Here is a 16,651-nt window from a genome sequence, read left to right as displayed (position 1 = left end):
AATGATTGCAATAATCTTTTGTCAGTTTACTCAATCCAAACACATGACATGCTAGCCCAGCTGACTTGTTATAATATGCATGTGTTTTGTTTCATACATGTTTTATCATATACCTGGACAGGTTGGTGTCAGATTTGGTGAAAGAACATCCTGATCACTGGGATGTTTACCTGGCTGCCAGTGTGTTCAGCTTCTGCTGCAAGGAGCACCCCACCACTAGACAAATACCTCTTTCTCTGCTGCGCTGCAGAGGGACTCAGTCTGTCTCCACCTCACCAAGAAAGCTGCCTGTAAGTTGGAGGCTGACCGTGTTTAGACTCACAGGTCACAACTAAAATCACCAATGAATGAAGTAATGTACATCAAATATCATAGAAATAGGTATTTTTAAAGACTGAATAATATTGTCATATTTTTTCCTTTAGCTTTTAAACTGACTTGGGCTTTGATCACTCTGTTTGCATTGCAGTACAATGGGATTAAAGGAAGAACCTTTGTCATACTAGAGGCCCAACCACCTACAAAGGAAGTCTGTGTGGAGTGCAATCAGTGCTTGGAATGGATGTTGGTCACTCAGGACTCTGAGCTGAAGAGATATGAGGAGATGAAACTTGGGGATGAGGACTACACCCACACCTGTGTGAGCTGCAGGGTGGCCATGAGCTGCAGGGTGGCCCTGGAGGTCATGAGAGGTTAGCAGACAAGGACATGAAGAACTGGATGTAAATGAGAAAGCGTTTCAAACAAGGACTGAAAAGATGGAGGATATAATAAGGACGTTGGAAACCAAGTGGTGGTGAAGGAAGATGTTGATATAGGAGTGAAGAGGTTATAGGAGTGAAGGTTCCTAGTGGAAGAAGTACATGTTGTGTATGTATTTGTATAAGTTGCTCTGATGGCCCTTTTGTCATTAAAAACAACGGTATAAAGTGTTTAAATTACATTTTGATTGTGTTTCTTAATTAAATAAAAACTAAAATGTTATCTGAATAAAATTAGAACAGTTTTTATTTTCACCCCGTCCAGCCAGTGGCGGTATTTTCCTACTTATTCCTTTGCCACCCAGCATAAACCACCAATGATGCAGAGAAGAAGAGTGACGAAAATGCAGGAAGTAATTAGCTAAGGAGAGTCAGTCAAGAAAACTGATGTACTTTCAAGGCTACGGTAAGCATTAACACGCATATTGTCAAATATTCCAACACCAGCGACTAATACACGAATCATGCATACATGCGGTTATTACAGTGTTTAGTTTTGTTAGTTTGTTGAAACGTCATCTCAAGAACTTCGAAGTTCCGTGTCAGCATCATCGCTACCACACCGCTAGCCAGCTAACGTTAACTTGTTATGCAATGACTGATTATTACTTGCTTTTGAACTTGTCTTCTCATATTTGAGCTTCGGATATTAAACAGCTAACCACTTATGTTACCACGAGGTCAGACAGGTTTAGTTGTTTACATATATTGACATACTATCTGAAATATTAGCTATCCAGCTACTTTGCTTGAAATGCGTGAGGAACTGAGATTCCCCCGCCCATTGTGCCCCTGACCTGACAAGCTAGCAACCCAGATTGCTAGTTTCTAAGCTCGCAACAAATTTTTTAGCCCTATATAGGTAAATTACTGTAGTTTCAGACTGTAACCACCATGTCAATTGGCTAACGCAAAGGCATTGAATTGAGGATGTTCGCTAGGTGTTGTCTCCTTTGTGTCATATCCTTACCTTTGGTCCCCTGAGTCATGTACAGTCATTATGAAGTTTCTTATCTCGGGCTGATCTGAGAACAGAGCTCAGGAGACAGTTGAGTCCAAGTGGAATTGATGACACACATTTCAAGAAGGAAACATTCCAAACGTCAGAGAGAAACATAGCCCAGTGATTTCCACAGAAGGCATATTTTTCTGTGTAATAAAACACTTTGTGAATACTTGTGGAGGGGTAATGCCTCATATCTCTTTTTCTCCACTGTTCTCTCCACCCTGTGTAGATGTCCTGCTTTGAGAGTGATAAGAGCAGCCTGGAGAATGATGAAGCGTGTTGTGGTGGGGCGACCGCGTCACAGCTGTCCAACTGTGCGCTGACCATGCTGGAGAAAGAGGGCAGCGACTCTGCGCTGAGCCCCACGGAGAGTACCCCCATCAGCCTACAGGGCGGCGCCCCACTGCAAGGCTACGACGTGGAGTTCGACCCTCCGCTGGAGAGCAAGTACGAGTGCCCCATCTGCCTCATGGCCCTGAGGGCAGCCGTGCAGACGCCGTGCGGCCATCGCTTCTGCCGCAGCTGCATCGAGAAGTCCATCCGGTAAGCCTCCCTGGTACCAAATAACAATATTTGCTTATTCCTTTACCCCTGCACCAACAATTATCTCTGCATGTATATTGTCAACATTAAAGTTGTTGAGGACAGAGAACTGAACTATGGGGCATTTTGCATTTTATAATCATTACTCCTCTTATTAGAGATGCTGGGGTTAAAGGTCATTTATTTATTTCATGAATCAACCTTATTATTACAGCAGTACAACATCCATGTCAATGTGCCGGGGTTGTCGCCACGCCGCATTTCTGTCATAGGGATGACGCATGAGGTTTATTTTGGGTTTTTTAAAAACCCTGCAGGTTACAGGAACATCTAAAACGAGAGAGTATGTAGAAATAACAATAGACCTATATTTTCATATAAATGCCCTTTTTCTGGCCCTCGTATCGATTTTGACAAACAAATCGGTCATAAAAAGATCTGTGTGGCCCTCCATAGAGTTTCCAAATCCCGATGTGGCGCTGGAGCCAAAAATGTTTTCGCGCCAGTCTGAGATCGACTCAAGTTTTTGCTTTAACTCCTGGAGAGGTCATAGTAAATATGCCTGTAAATATTCAACTCTCAAATGATTTTTGTTGGCCACCAGATAAGATGGGCAATGCAGGTGATTCTATAATGCAGAACATCTCTATACATCATATAGCTATGCATTACAACAGCCACATGACATAACATTTGGGATTATCCATGACTGTCAATCATTCACTGATTTGGTGGCCAATGACAGCCTCTTGGGTTACTGACTTACTGGGTAAATGATTGGCCATATTGTGGAAGATTTGGAAGCCATTCTTCCCTCTGTCACTACCTTCACTTCCCCACAATTACAGTACCAAGCTACCATCTATACTGCAGCACTGTTGTGATGTTTTGTATTCTGTGTTTATCATTGGTGCTCTTTTCTGAATTTGCTGAATGACACGTATTTGTATGTCCCTTTTGACAAGATGATGACGATGAATACATGTACAGTTTCTTCAAATGAATAGTCCTCAAAGGATAATGGTAGTAAGTGATCTCAAAAAGGAGCCTTCTCATTGGACAAGTTTAGGTAGTAGGGCCTACCTCCATTTTAAAATAGTTTATCCTGTTGATTAATGAATGAAACCCTTGTCCCAAGCATCATACTGATCTCTCTCTCTCTTTCTTCCCCCCCCTCCCAGTGATACAGGGCAGAGGTGTCCAGTGGATAACGAGGTACTACGGGAAGACCAGCTGTTCCCAGATAACTTTGCCAAGCGGGAGATCCTCTCCCTAACGGTGCGCTGCACCAACGTAGGCTGCGCTGACAAAATGGAGCTTCGCCGCCTGGATGTAGGCATCCTTCTCCACAGACAATGGCTGACACCTTAGTTCATATCACTTCAACCGTGTTGCCATGTTGAAACCAAATGATTCGCTCACTCTGCCATCTCACCCTGCCAGGGCCATGTTATGAAATGTGAGTTTGCCACCGTGCCGTGCCCGCTGTGCCAGGACGCGGTGTGGAAGAGCCAGCTAGAGATTCACCAAAGCCAACACTGCCAGCGGAGACCTGTGTCCTGTCCCGACTGTGTAGAGAGCTTTGTTTACGAGGACAGCAAGGTAAGCATCACCAACTTGTTCATGCTGAGTGCACTATCCTGAATAAATAGAGATTCATTGGATTGAATAGCGGTTGCACCGCCTCAGTTAGCTCAGCTAGCAGCACAGCGCTTTCAAAGAAAATGTGACCATATTCTCAGTCAGTAAGTAACTGTATTCATTCTCCATTTGAGCTCCCCTTTAATGTTCACTGAACAAAGTGGATAGACTGTCTGTTATTTCTGAAGGTGGTCATGTGACAGACAGCCTTTTGAACATTTTTTGTTTTTGTTGTGTCCTCAGGTTCATGAGTCGCTGTGTCCCTTTGCCAACGTGGTGTGTCAGTACTGCGGTATGGAGCTCATCAGAGACCAGGTGGGGATGGACACCTGATGGCTGCCGTTTTAGATTCAGCTGATTACTAAACCTATGAGATGATGATGGTGGTGTAGAACAGTAGTCCTGATTACTAAACCTATGAGATGATGATGATGGTGTAGAACAGTAGTCCTGATTACTAAACCTATGAGATGATGATGATGGTGTAGAACAGTAGTCCTGATTACTAAACCTATGAGATGATGATGGTGGTGTAGAACAGTAGTCCTGATTACTAAACCTATGAGATGATGATGATGATGATGGTGTAGAACAGTAGTCCTGATTACTAAACCTATGAGATGATGATGATGGTGTAGAACAGTAGTCCTGATTACTAAACCTATGAGATGATGATGATGATGGTGTAGAACAGTAGTCCTGATTACTAAACCTATGAGATGATGATGATGGTGTAGAACAGTCGTCCTGATTACTAAACCTATGAGATGATGATGATGGTGGTGTAGAACAGTAGTCCTGATTACTAAACCTATGAGATGATGATGATGGTGTAGAACAGTCGTCCTGATTACTAAACCTATGAGATGATGATGATGGTGGTGTAGAGCAGTAGTCCTGATTACTAAACCTATGAGATGATGATGGTGGTGGAGAGCAGGAGTCTACAACGTGTGGCTCGTGGGCAAATTTTGGTCCAGTTCACATCTGCTTGCGGCCCACACAATCAGGACTATCAGGACTGTTTAACTCAATCGTTCATGAATAGTTGTGGACTGCTAAACTTTGCTGGGCGGCAATGGACCGCAATGCTAGCCCTTGGACACAGATAGGTTGCCTACCTTTCCTCTGGGAAAAAGTATCTCTTTGTAACAAGCTTCTACACAGGTCAAGCAATTTAGGATCTGACTCAGTGGTGGAATAACTGTGGTGTGGCTGTTTTTGTTTCAGTTGGAATCTCACTATGACACAGACTGTCCGAAGGCTCCGATCGCCTGCACCTTCAGCACTTTTGGATGTGGAGAGATGGTAGGTCACTGAGTCAACCTCAACACATTCTTAGTCATTTACCACCTATGCTCTGTGACTACTTTGCCTTGTCTAAAATAAACCCCATAATCCAAGACCAAGATGCCCAAGATCCACTTGTCGTGGCCTCTGGCAGGACTAGGTAGAGTTTCCACAACTACTCCTATCCAGCCGATACTTTCAGGTCTAACAAAAGAGGGTTTTTAAACTGGACAAGGCTACCACTTCCAACTTTTGGTTCAACACAGTGGCTCTTTTTAAAGTGTTTATGTGCTATTTCAGATGCAGCGTAATGACCTGGCGCAGCACATGCAGGAGTTCACTCAGATGCACATGCGCTGCATGGCTGAGTACCTGCACAGGCACAGCCTTACCGGGTACACCCAGCCACCTTCTTCTGACGACCGAGGGGCTGCCGCTGCAGAGCTGGGGGCACACGCAGGAGCTAGCAGCAGTGGCGCCCCCTGCCAGTGCTGCGGGGAACTGCAGACCATGCGGGAGACCACCCAGCAGCTGGAGGGCCGTCTGGTGCGGCAGGACCACCAGCTACGTGAGCTGAGCGTTCAGGTGGAACAGATACAAATTCATTCTCTCATTTGTGACGTTGAATTCACTTGTTTGGATAAAAACGTCTACAACTAAATGGCCATTTTGTTTTCTATTACCATTATCCCCCAGGCTGTCCTGGTGGCTGAGCTCCGTCGTAAGGTCACCTCGCTGGAGGAGAACCTAAAGGAGCTGGAGGCCAAGCAGTGCCAGGGCGTGTACGTGTGGCCCTTGGAGGGCTTCTCGGGCTACCTACGTACCCAGGCTGCCGGACAGCCCGTTGTGGTGCACAGCCCGGGCTTCTACACGGGCCGGCCGGGCTACAAGCTGTGTCTGCGCCTCCACCTCCAAACGCCCTCGGCCCAGCGATGCTCCAACTACATCTCACTGTTTGTTCACACCATGCAGGGGGAATTTGATGGGCAGCTGTCGTGGCCCTTCCAAGGCACCATCCGTCTGGCCGTGCTGGACCAAGGGCCTGATGGCCAGCACCATGTGGAGGTGATGGAGACCAAACCTGACCTGCAGGCCTTCCAGAGGCCCACCATACAGAGGAACCCCAAGGGCTTTGGCTACGTCACCTTCCTGCACCTGATGGAGCTGCAGCAGCGGGGGTTTGTGCACGATGACACGCTGCTGGTGCGCTGCGAGGTGACGCCGCGCTTCGACACCGCCCTGAGGCGCGAGGGGGCGGCCATGCAGCCCAGAGGGCCCGAGGCCTCGCTGTGAGGACCCTTTTAACGTTCCGGCGACGAGGTCATTCGCCACCAACGTTATCAGTACAAAGTATCAGTTTGCCATTTTCCTGACTTCTTGTATCGCACAGGATCATTGCATTGGGTTCAGTCATGACCAACCTCATGGGAAAGTGTACTGCTCAGTTGTGGGTTTTATCTCCAACTCCAAAAGGCTTTTCTTTGCTGTAGCTTTTGAGAGTGATGGACTGGATGTTGGTGGCGATTAACACCAAGGTTCCCTGCAACAAGTCGAGAGCTTGGGGCTATATGGTTTTATCTGCAGTTTTGTCCAAATTTAGTTATTGACATTAGCCTTATTCTGTTCAATGTTCTCTACCTATATATTACTCTAAATACCCCAATTCATGTTCAGTTCAAAAGAATACAAGATAAAAAATTGCTGACACCATTCAAACCAATGAGGGTTCAGAACTTTAAAGCCGATCTCACAATCATCTATTTGCAGACAGAACGTTCTAGTCCCAAGCTCTGTGTTCCATCACTTATCCAGCAATATGTCGCAGGCTACTGTACTGTTCCAAATAGATAGGATTACAAAATGTCTTATGATGCCTACATTAGGTTGTAATAAACATGACTTTGGTTTCAGTACATCGTTCTTCGTAACAGCTTTGTAGTGGAGACCGGCAAAGTCTCGTTAATTATCATAACATGGTATTACAGTTTATATTTATGTCAAGCTCAAAGTCATGTTTATGACAACTTTATGTTGGCATTAAAGAAGCCAATTCAAATAAGATGTTACCATCTCTAAGCAGGAGATGACCAGAGGCAGAACTACCTATCAACTTATTGTACATCCTGGATGACGAGTGAGTCAGGATCACTGGCATTTCACTGGTCTTCTGGTTGGACGATCATACAAGCAAGATGGGGGCAACATCCTAACCTGGGTCTTAATGCACAGCTCTTCTGTCTGTGAAAATGTGGAATGATGTGGCATCCCTTAAAACCTCTTCTGGAGAAGAGATTTCCTGAACAATGGCTGTGAGATTGGACATACAATAAGCAGTTACATATGAATGAGTTGGTATACACAGTGGTGTAAAGTACTTATGTACAAATACTTAAGTACTACTTAAGGCTGTTTTTTTTTGGTGGGTGTCTGTACTTTACTATTTATATTTTTGTCAACTTTTACTCTACTACATTTCTAAAGAAAAGAATGTGCTCTTTACTCCATACATTTTCCCTGACAGCCAAACCAGCTCGTTACACTTGGAAATGCTCGGGCTGGAGAGCTATATGGTCCAATCATGCACATATCAGTTTTTTAACCTTCATTTTAACAGGGAAGAAATTGAGGCCTAGGTTTCTTTTCCAGATCTGCCCTGTATAATACAATATAAATAATCACATTATACACAACATATTACAATACAAAACACAGTCATGTGAAGCACTAATAAAACATCACAAATCATTCAGAAAAAGTGACATTCCTCCACAAGTAAGTCCCCAATCAATACGTTAAATTGCCTCAAACAGCACCAGAACATCAAAATAAAATGTATTTATATTTTGGGGGGCAATACGGTGCATTTTAAGGTAAAACCAGATTTACCTAGCTCGGTGGAGACCCTAGGAACGTCCAGTTAACGGGTTAGGCAACTCAGGTGTCTATACTTCAACAGCAAAGTTAGATAAGATGGAAGTTTATGAAGCAGGGCCTTGTAACCAAAAAGGGAGTAATGTAGAGACCTACGGGTCTTTAGCGAAGTCTAGCCAACCTTTTGATACAGGATGCAGTGATGTGATGAGTATCAAATCTGTCTCCTGTAACAACGAAGGGCAATATGGTAGATGGAATCCATAGTTTTAAGAGTAGTAGCAACTGCACTTGGATAAATAATCACCATAATCAAGAACAGATTAAAAGGTTGACTGAATAATCTGCTTCCTACTGCTGAGAGAAAGGCACCATGGCTTTCTGTAGAAAGAAGACCGCTTTAAGTCTTTGCTTCTTAACCAGCTCATCTGGTTTTTTTAAACGTCAAATCCATATCAATCCAAATGCCTTATTATTTATATGCGGAACACGTTCGATTGGAGAACCATCTAATGAGGGAACATGTAGTACATCTGAAACATTCTGAGTTTAAAAAGTTTTATTTAGTTTTGTCCATATTAAGCACACGTTTTAAATCAGCAAGGGATTCCTACATAGCTCTAAAAGCTGACTAGTTTTGACACAGCCAGATCAATGGGGGAGGCAGGTAGCCTGGTGGTTAGAGAGGCAGGTAGCCTGGTGGTTAGAGAGGCAGGTAGCCTGGTGGTTAGAGAGGCAGGTAGCCTGGTGGTTAGAGAGGCAGGTAGCCTGGTGGTTAGAGTGTTGGGCTAGTAACCAGCAGGTAGCCTGTTGGTTAGAGTGTTGGACTAGTAACCAGCAGGTAGCCTGGTGGTTAGAGTGTTGGACTAGTAACCAGCAGGTAGCCTAGTGGTTAGAGCGTTGGACTAGTAACCAGCAGGTAGTCTGGTGGTTAGAGCGTTGGACTAGTAACTAGCAGGTAGCCTGGTGGTTAGAGTGTTGGACTAGTAACCAGCAGGTAGCCTGGTGGTTAGAGTGTTGGACTAGTAACCAGCAGGTAGCCTGGTGGTTAGAGTGTTGGACTAGTAACCAGCAGGTAGCCTGGTGGTTAGAGTGTTGGACTAGTAACCAGCAGGTAGCCTGGTGGTTAGAGTGTTGGACTAGTAACCAGCAGGTAGCCTGGTGGTTAGAGTGTTGGACTAGTAACCAGCAGGTAGCCTGGTGGTTAGTGTTGGACTAGTAACCAGCAGGTAGCCTGGTGGTTAGTGTTGGACTAGTAACCAGCAGGTAGCCTGGTGGTTAGTGTTGGACTAGTAACCAGCAGGTAGCCTGGTGGTTAGTGTTGGACTAGTAACCAGCAGGTAGCCTGGTGGTTAGTGTTGGACTAGTAACCAGCAGGTAGCCTGGTGGTTAGAGTGTTGGACTAGTAACCAGCAGGTAGCCTGGTGGTTAGAGTGTTGGACTAGTAACTAGCAGGTAGCCTGGTGGTTAGTGTTGGACTAGTAACCAGCAGGTCGCCTGCTGGTTAGAGTGTTGGACTAGTAACCAGCAGGTAGCCTGGTGGTTAGTGTTGGACTAGTAACCAGCAGGTAGCCTGGTGGTTAGAGTGTTGGACTAGTAACCAGCAGGTCGCCTGCTGGTTAGAGTGTTGGACTAGTAACCAGCAGGTAGCCTGGTGGTTAGAGTGTTGGACAAATAACCAGCAGGTAGCCTGGTGGTTAGAGTGTTGGACTAGTAACCAGCAGGTAACCTGGTGGTTAGAGTGTAGGACTAGTAACTGGAAGGTTTATAGATCGAATCCCCGTACTGACAATGGAAAACTGTCATTCTGCCCCTGAACAAGGCAGTTAACCCACTGTTCCCCTGAACAAGGCAGTTAACCCACTGTTCCCCGGTAGGCCGTCATTGTAAATAAGAATTTGTTCTTAACTCACTTGCCTAGTTAAATCAAATAAAATAGTCGGGGCAATAGTGTACATAATAGTATCATCCACATTTAAATGAAGTTAACAGATTGACCAATGGTGTTAATATAAAGAGTGAATAGAAATGGTCCCAAAATCGGGATTTGACCGTTTTTCAGAATTTACACGGGTTCCCATTACAATCCGAAAGAGCAGTTACATAATCCGATTTAACCTTGCTGATTTGTCTTGCACAATGATTCCTCAGTTGCTTAAAGCTTGCCAGTCCGGGCCTAAGCCTGCGTTCCTGGCCTTGACCCAAGCATCACCTCTTTTATAAATGACTTCTGATCATTCTGGAGTGTACCAGGCATTCCATCTACCTTTAACCCTTCATTTTTTTGAAGGGAGCATGATTATCCACAATAGTATTGAAGACATCTGCAAAAAGGCTGAAAGCTGAATCATGTTGATGGATAGCTGAAATACAATCAAGGTCACTAAAATAAAGATGAAAAGCCTGTTCACTTAAGTTTTTAAAGTTCCTCTTTGTGTTCAGATGAGGTTTAGATTTGTGTTGTCTCACATCTCTAACACAAACAACAGTCAGTTTATTTTATTATTCCCCCCCCCCCCCCCCTCCTTTTTTCTCCCCAATTTCGTCATATCCAATTCTGATCTTGTCTCATCGCTGCAACTCCCCAACGGGAGCGGTGAAGGTCGAGTCATGTGTCCTCCGTAAATATGACCCACCAAACCATGCTCCTTAATGAAACACCTGCCAGCTTGGAGGAAACACCGTCCAACTGACGACTGAAGTCAGCCTGCAGGCGCCCAGCCAGCCTCAAGGAGGTGCTAGAGCGCGATGAGCCAAGTAAAGCCCCCCGGCCAAACCCTCCCCTAACCCGGACGACACTGGGCCAATTGTGCTCCGCCCTATGGGACTCCGGTCACGGCCGGTTGTGATACAGCATGGGATCAAACCCGGGTCTGTAGTGACACCTTAGACCGCTGTGCCACCCGGGAGGCCCTGGCAATGGGCAGTTTCAGTCAATACCAGATTATCTGGATTCGCCTGCATAGCCCAGATCTTGATGTAATCAAGATTAGGAACTAAGCTCCTAATGTTCAGATGCATCAACCCAGGTCTTTTGCAATTTTTAAAGTCAAATGGAAACTAACTCCAACAAGCTACGTTCAATAGATGGTTACAGGCCCTGTCTGATGGTTAATATTGATATAGTTGGTATGGCTATCAGATTGCATAGGACTGCACCATTTGGTCGATCCCCATTAGTAATAGCCGAAGGCGTAGAAATGGGATATAACACATTGGCATCCCTACTGCCTCTGATCTGATGGACTCACTGAACACAAATACTTTGTTGGTAAATTATGGTGGAGTGTTGGAGTATTGGAGTGGTGGAGTATTGGAGTGGTGGAGTATTGGAGTGGTGGAGTGTCTTCTGTCCGTAAATGAGAAAAACAAACAAGAAAATGGTGCCGTCTGCTTTAATGTAAGGAATACGATGTGTAGCATTTGCTTTAGAATTTTTGTTTAAAAATATTTAAAAATATCAGAATTGACTACTTTTTACACCACTGTATTTAAGTACATTTTAAACCAAATACTTTGACTTTTACTTAAGTAGTATTTTACTGGGTAACTTTCACTTTTACTTGAGTCATTTTCTATTAAGATATCTTTACTTCTACTCAAGTATGAAGATTGAGTACTTTTCCCACCACTGGGTATACATAAAGCTTCATAACACATGTATGAAACCAGTCGTGACACCTTCATGAATGTTACAGTATCATAACACATTTATTCAGCATCATGTATAAGGGGCCTACGGTGTATCCACCAGTTAGCAGACTCTTTCCATAGGATACTGAACCAATGGAAACACAGTCACAGGTACCGAGAAAAACTACGCTTTGCTTTGTGTATTGCTCAACAGGGAAAAAATGTACTCTTGCATCAAAGTTACTGTAGGTGCTTGTGTCAACAAGAGGCATGATTCCATTCCTAACAATTAACATCCATCCAGTCCATTCATACCCAGAAATGGAAGTCAACCAGGGAGAGGACGGAGTGAGTTATGCGTTTGGAATTAGATCAATGCCTTCTGTTGCCAAGAAAGACTCAAGACTGTTGAGCAGAGTCATAATAAATGTCCTCCCTGTGTCTGTGGCGTTATTAGCAGAGCAGTGGAGATAAGAAATGTTCTCCCTGTGTCTGTGGCGTTATTAGCAGAGCAGTGGAGATAAGAAATGTTCTCCCTGTGTCTGTGGCGTTATTAGCAGAGCAGTGGAGATAAGAAATGTTCTCCCTGTGTCTGTGGCGTTATTAGCAGAGCAGTGGAGATAATACATGTTCTCCCTGTGTCTGTGGCGTTATTAGCAGAGCAGTGGAGATAAGAAATGTTCTCCCTGTGTCTGTGGTGTTATTTTGTGGCCTCACATCACATCAATGGATGAAGATTGTTGACCACATCATACAGTAGCTACAATTGACAATTGGATGAGGCTATGGAGCAATGGAGACATCCTCACCCACCAGAATGGATAACTTACTCTCATACGTTTAATCCCACTGGACTTTTGATTGTTTCTTGTGGAATAAGTGGAATATATTTGTGTGGACATATATGCCTTACTGTGTTGTTTTGTTTAAAATCAATTTAAAAAGCTGAAAATCTGTCTGCAGTCTACATAGATCAGTAATCTCTACAGTACAGTGCCTTCAGAAAGTATTCATACCCCTTGACTTATTCCACATTTTGTTGTGTTACAGGCTGAATTCAAAATAGATTAAGTAGATTTGTTAACTCACACACAATACCACATAATGAAAAAGTATTTTTTTTTAAATGTATTGCAAATTAAATATAGAAATATCTAATGTACATAAGTATTTACACCCCAGAGTCAATACTTTATAGATCACCTTTGGCAGTGATTACAGTTGTGAGTGTTTCTTGGTAAGTCTCTAAGAGCTGTGAGTGTTTCTGGGTAAGTCTCTCAGAGCTTTACGCACCTGGATTTTGCAACATTTGCCCATGTATTATTTTCTAAATTCTTCCAGCTCTGTTAAATTGGTTAAATTGGTTGTTGATCATTGCTAGACAACCATTTTCAGGTCTTGCCATAGATTTTCAATTTGATTTAAGTCAAAACTGTAACTTGGCCACTCGGGAACATTCACTCTCTTCTTGGTAAGCAACTCCAGTGTAGTTTTGTCATTGTGTTTTAGGTTATTGTCCTGCTGGAAGATGAATTAATCTCCCATTATCTGGTGGAAAGCAGACTGAACCAGGTTTTCCTCTAGGATTTTGCCTGTGCTTACTTCCATTCCATTTATTTTTATCCTGAAAAACTCCCCGGTTCTTAACGATTACAAGCATACACATAACATGATGCAGCAGCCACTGTGGTTGAAAATATGGAGAGTGGTACTCAGTAATGTATTGGATTGGATTTGCCCAAAACATAACACTTTGTATTCAAGACATAAAGTTACTTTCTTTGCCACATTTTTTGCAGTGTGACATTAGTGGCTTGTTGCAAACAGGATGCATGTTTTGGAATATTTTTATTCTGTACAGGCTTCCTTCTTTTCACTCTGTCATTTAGGTTAGTATTGTGGAGTAACTACAATGTTGTTGATCCATCCTCAGTCTTCTCCTATCACAGCCATTAAACTCTGTAACTGTTTTAAAGTCACCATTTGGACTCATGGTGAAATCCATGAGTGGTTTCCTTTCTCTGCAGCAACTGAGTTAGGAACGACGCATGTATCTTTCGAAGAACAGAATCCCACTTTGACATTATTGTGTCAAGGCCAGTGACAAAAAAATCTCATTTTTATCCATTTTAAGTTCAGGCAACAAAATGTGGAAAAAGTCAGGGGTTTGAATACTTTCTGAAGGCACTGTATGTTGTCCTGTTTGAAATATGTTAGGCTGTAGCAGGATCTATGGATGCCTTTCTCTGAGAAGGAATGAATGTCCAACATCTATGTCCAATGTCCAACATTGGACACTTGCGTGATGTATGGTTGTCTCTACCTTCTTGCCCTTTGTGCTGTTGTCTGTGCCCAATAATGTTTGTATCATGTTTTGTGCTGCTACCATGTTGTGATGCTGCCATGTTGTGTTGCTACCATGTTGTTGTCAATTTGTGTTGCTACCATGCTGTGTTGTCATGTTGTGTTGCTACCATGCTGTGTTGTCATGTGTTGCTGCCGTGCTGTTGTTTTCTAATGATCTCTCTTTATGTAGTGTTGTCTCTCTTGTCGTGATGTTTGTTTTGTCCTTTTTTTATTTTTGATCCCAGCACCCGTCACCGCAGGAGGCCTTTTGGTAGGCCGTCATTGTAAATAAGAATTTGTTCTTAACTGACTTGCCTAGTTAAATAAATAAATCTAGCAAATGAGATTCGTACTTAGTTGCAATGCACTAACCAAATAAAAGTGTATTTGTCACATGCTTTGTAAACAACAGGTGTAGACTAAGAGTGAAATGCTTCCTGACTGGTCCTTTACCAACACAGCAGAGTTAAAGATAAAGGATTAAATAGAAATAGTAACATGAGGAATAAATACACGGTGAATAACGGATAACAATAATGAGAAAACAATAACATGGCTATATACAGGGAGTAGAAACTAACATGGCTATATACAGGAAGTAGAAACTAACATGGCTATATACAGGGAGTAGAAACTAACATGGCTATATACAGGAAGTAGAAACTAACATGGCTATATACAGGGAGTAGAAACTAACATGGCTATATACAGGGAGTAGAAATTAACATGGCTATATACAGGAAGTAGAAATTAACATGGCTATATACAGGGAGTAGAAATTAACATGGCTATATACAGGGAGTAGAAACTAACATGGCTATATACAGGGAGTAGAAATTAACACGGCTATATACAGGAAGTAGAAACTAACACGGCTATATACAGGGAGTAGAAATTAACAAGTCACGTTGGTATAAAGGGATCGGGAGACAGGCGCAGGAATGCGTCATATGTTTTTTTATTTACCCAAATTACAGCGTACCATGTAAAGGCACGGGGACGAAGACCAAACAAACACATATACAAAACACAGGGTTGAAACCCAAACAAAAGAGCGAGGAGTACCTTGAATAAATACACGGGGCACACAATGATTCCACACGGGACGAGACCCATAATCATCTGTGCAATACACGCGGCACGAGAGCCGAAACAACACAGCACAGGTACTCACACAACCAACGGACATTGTAACAATAATCGACAGTCCCAATGGCGAACCAAAGGGCACACTTATACAATTACTAATCATTGGGAAATGGGCACCAGGTGTGCGTAATCAACAGTTCCGGGGGGATCCGTGACAACATGGCTATATACAGGAAGTAGAAATTAATATGGCTATATACAGGAAGTAGAAATTAATATGGCTATATACAGGGAGTAGAAACTAACATGGCTATATACAGGAAGTAGAAACTAACATGGCTATATACAGGGAGTAGAAACTAACATGGCTATATACAGGGAGTAGAAACTAACATGGCTATATACAGGGAGTAGAAACTAACATGGCTATATACAGGGAGTAGAAACTAACATGGCTATATACAGGGAGTAGAAACTAACATGGCTATATACAGGAAGTAGAAACTAACATGGCTATATACAGGGAGTAGAAACTAACATGGCTATATACAGGGAGTAGAAACTAACATGGCGATATACAGGGAGTAGAAACTAACATGGCTATATACAGGAAGTAGAAACTAACATGGCTATATACAGGGAGTAGAAACTAACATGGCTATATACAGGGAGTAGAAACTAACATGGCTATATACGGGAAGTAGAAACTAACATGGCTATATACAGGGAGTAGAAACTAACATGGCTATATACAGGGAGTAGAAACTAACATGGCTATATACGGGGAGTAGAAACTAACATGGCTATATACAGGGAGTAGAAACTAACATGGCTATATACAGGAAGTAAAAACTAACATGGCTATATAGTAGGCTTGATTACCAAAAATGACGGGACAGCCTACAGGGAGGAGGTGAGGGCTCTGGTCATGTGGTGCCAGGAAAATAACCTCTCACTCAACTTCAACAAAACAAAGGAGCTGATCGTGGACTTCAGGAAACAGCAGAGGGAGCACACCCCTATCCACATCGACAGGACCGCAGTGGAGAAGGTGGAAAGCTTCAAGTTCCTCTGCATACACATCACTGACAAACTGAAATGGTCCACCCATACAGACAGTGTGGTGAAGAAGGCGTAACACCGCCCTTTCAATCTCAAGAGGCTGAAGAAATTTGTCTTGGCACCTAAAACCCTCACACACTCATACAGATGCACAATTGAGAGCATCCTGCCGGGCTGTATCACCGCCTGGTACTGCATCTGCTCCGTCCACAACCACAGCGTTCTGCAGTGGGTGGTGCGGTCTGCCCAACGCATTACCGGGGGCAAACTACTTGCCCTCCAGGACACCTAGAGCACCCGATGTCACAGGAAGGCCAAAAAGATCATCAAGGATCATCAAGTAAACACTCAAGCCACTGCCTGTTTACCCCCCTATCATCCAGAAGGTGAGTCCTCTATAGGTGCATCA

General features: G+C 43.4%; 2 protein-coding genes across 4 annotated transcripts in view; both read left to right on the top strand.

Moving 5' to 3' along the window:
* Positions 1 to 995, top strand: part of LOC129834186 (uncharacterized) — a gene marked incomplete in the record, with an annotated part of 7,430 nt that extends 6,435 nt beyond the window's left edge. The window contains 2 exon segments of the mRNA XM_055898926.1: positions 159 to 290; positions 470 to 995. Coding sequence (XP_055754901.1) covers positions 159 to 290; positions 470 to 697 — 360 coding nt within the window.
* An 84-nt stretch (positions 996 to 1,079) lies between these two features.
* On the top strand, positions 1,080 to 14,443 carry LOC129834185 (TNF receptor-associated factor 6-like). 3 transcript variants are annotated; one of them, XR_008756222.1, is made up of 9 exons: positions 1,080 to 1,167; positions 1,997 to 2,310; positions 3,492 to 3,642; positions 3,754 to 3,912; positions 4,195 to 4,266; positions 5,182 to 5,259; positions 5,542 to 5,826; positions 5,938 to 9,604; positions 9,644 to 14,443. XR_008756222.1 is itself a non-coding variant. In XM_055898925.1 (8 exons), the coding sequence occupies exons 2-8, from the start codon at positions 1,997 to 1,999 to the stop codon at positions 6,532 to 6,534; spliced, it is 1,656 nt and encodes a 551-aa protein (XP_055754900.1). In that variant the 5' UTR covers positions 1,080 to 1,167; the 3' UTR covers positions 6,535 to 14,443. The 3 variants fall into 3 exon arrangements, 1 of the variants encoding a protein (XP_055754900.1); XR_008756221.1 differs by having other exon boundaries at positions 5,938 to 9,643; positions 9,681 to 14,443; XM_055898925.1 differs by having other exon boundaries at positions 5,938 to 14,443.
* Positions 14,444 to 16,651: the final 2,208 nt, after the last annotated feature.

Source organism: Salvelinus fontinalis, chromosome 35 (assembly GCF_029448725.1).
Source record: "Salvelinus fontinalis isolate EN_2023a chromosome 35, ASM2944872v1, whole genome shotgun sequence".
NCBI lineage: Eukaryota > Metazoa > Chordata > Actinopteri > Salmoniformes > Salmonidae > Salvelinus > Salvelinus fontinalis.
This window is presented reverse-complemented; position numbering and strand designations above follow the sequence as displayed.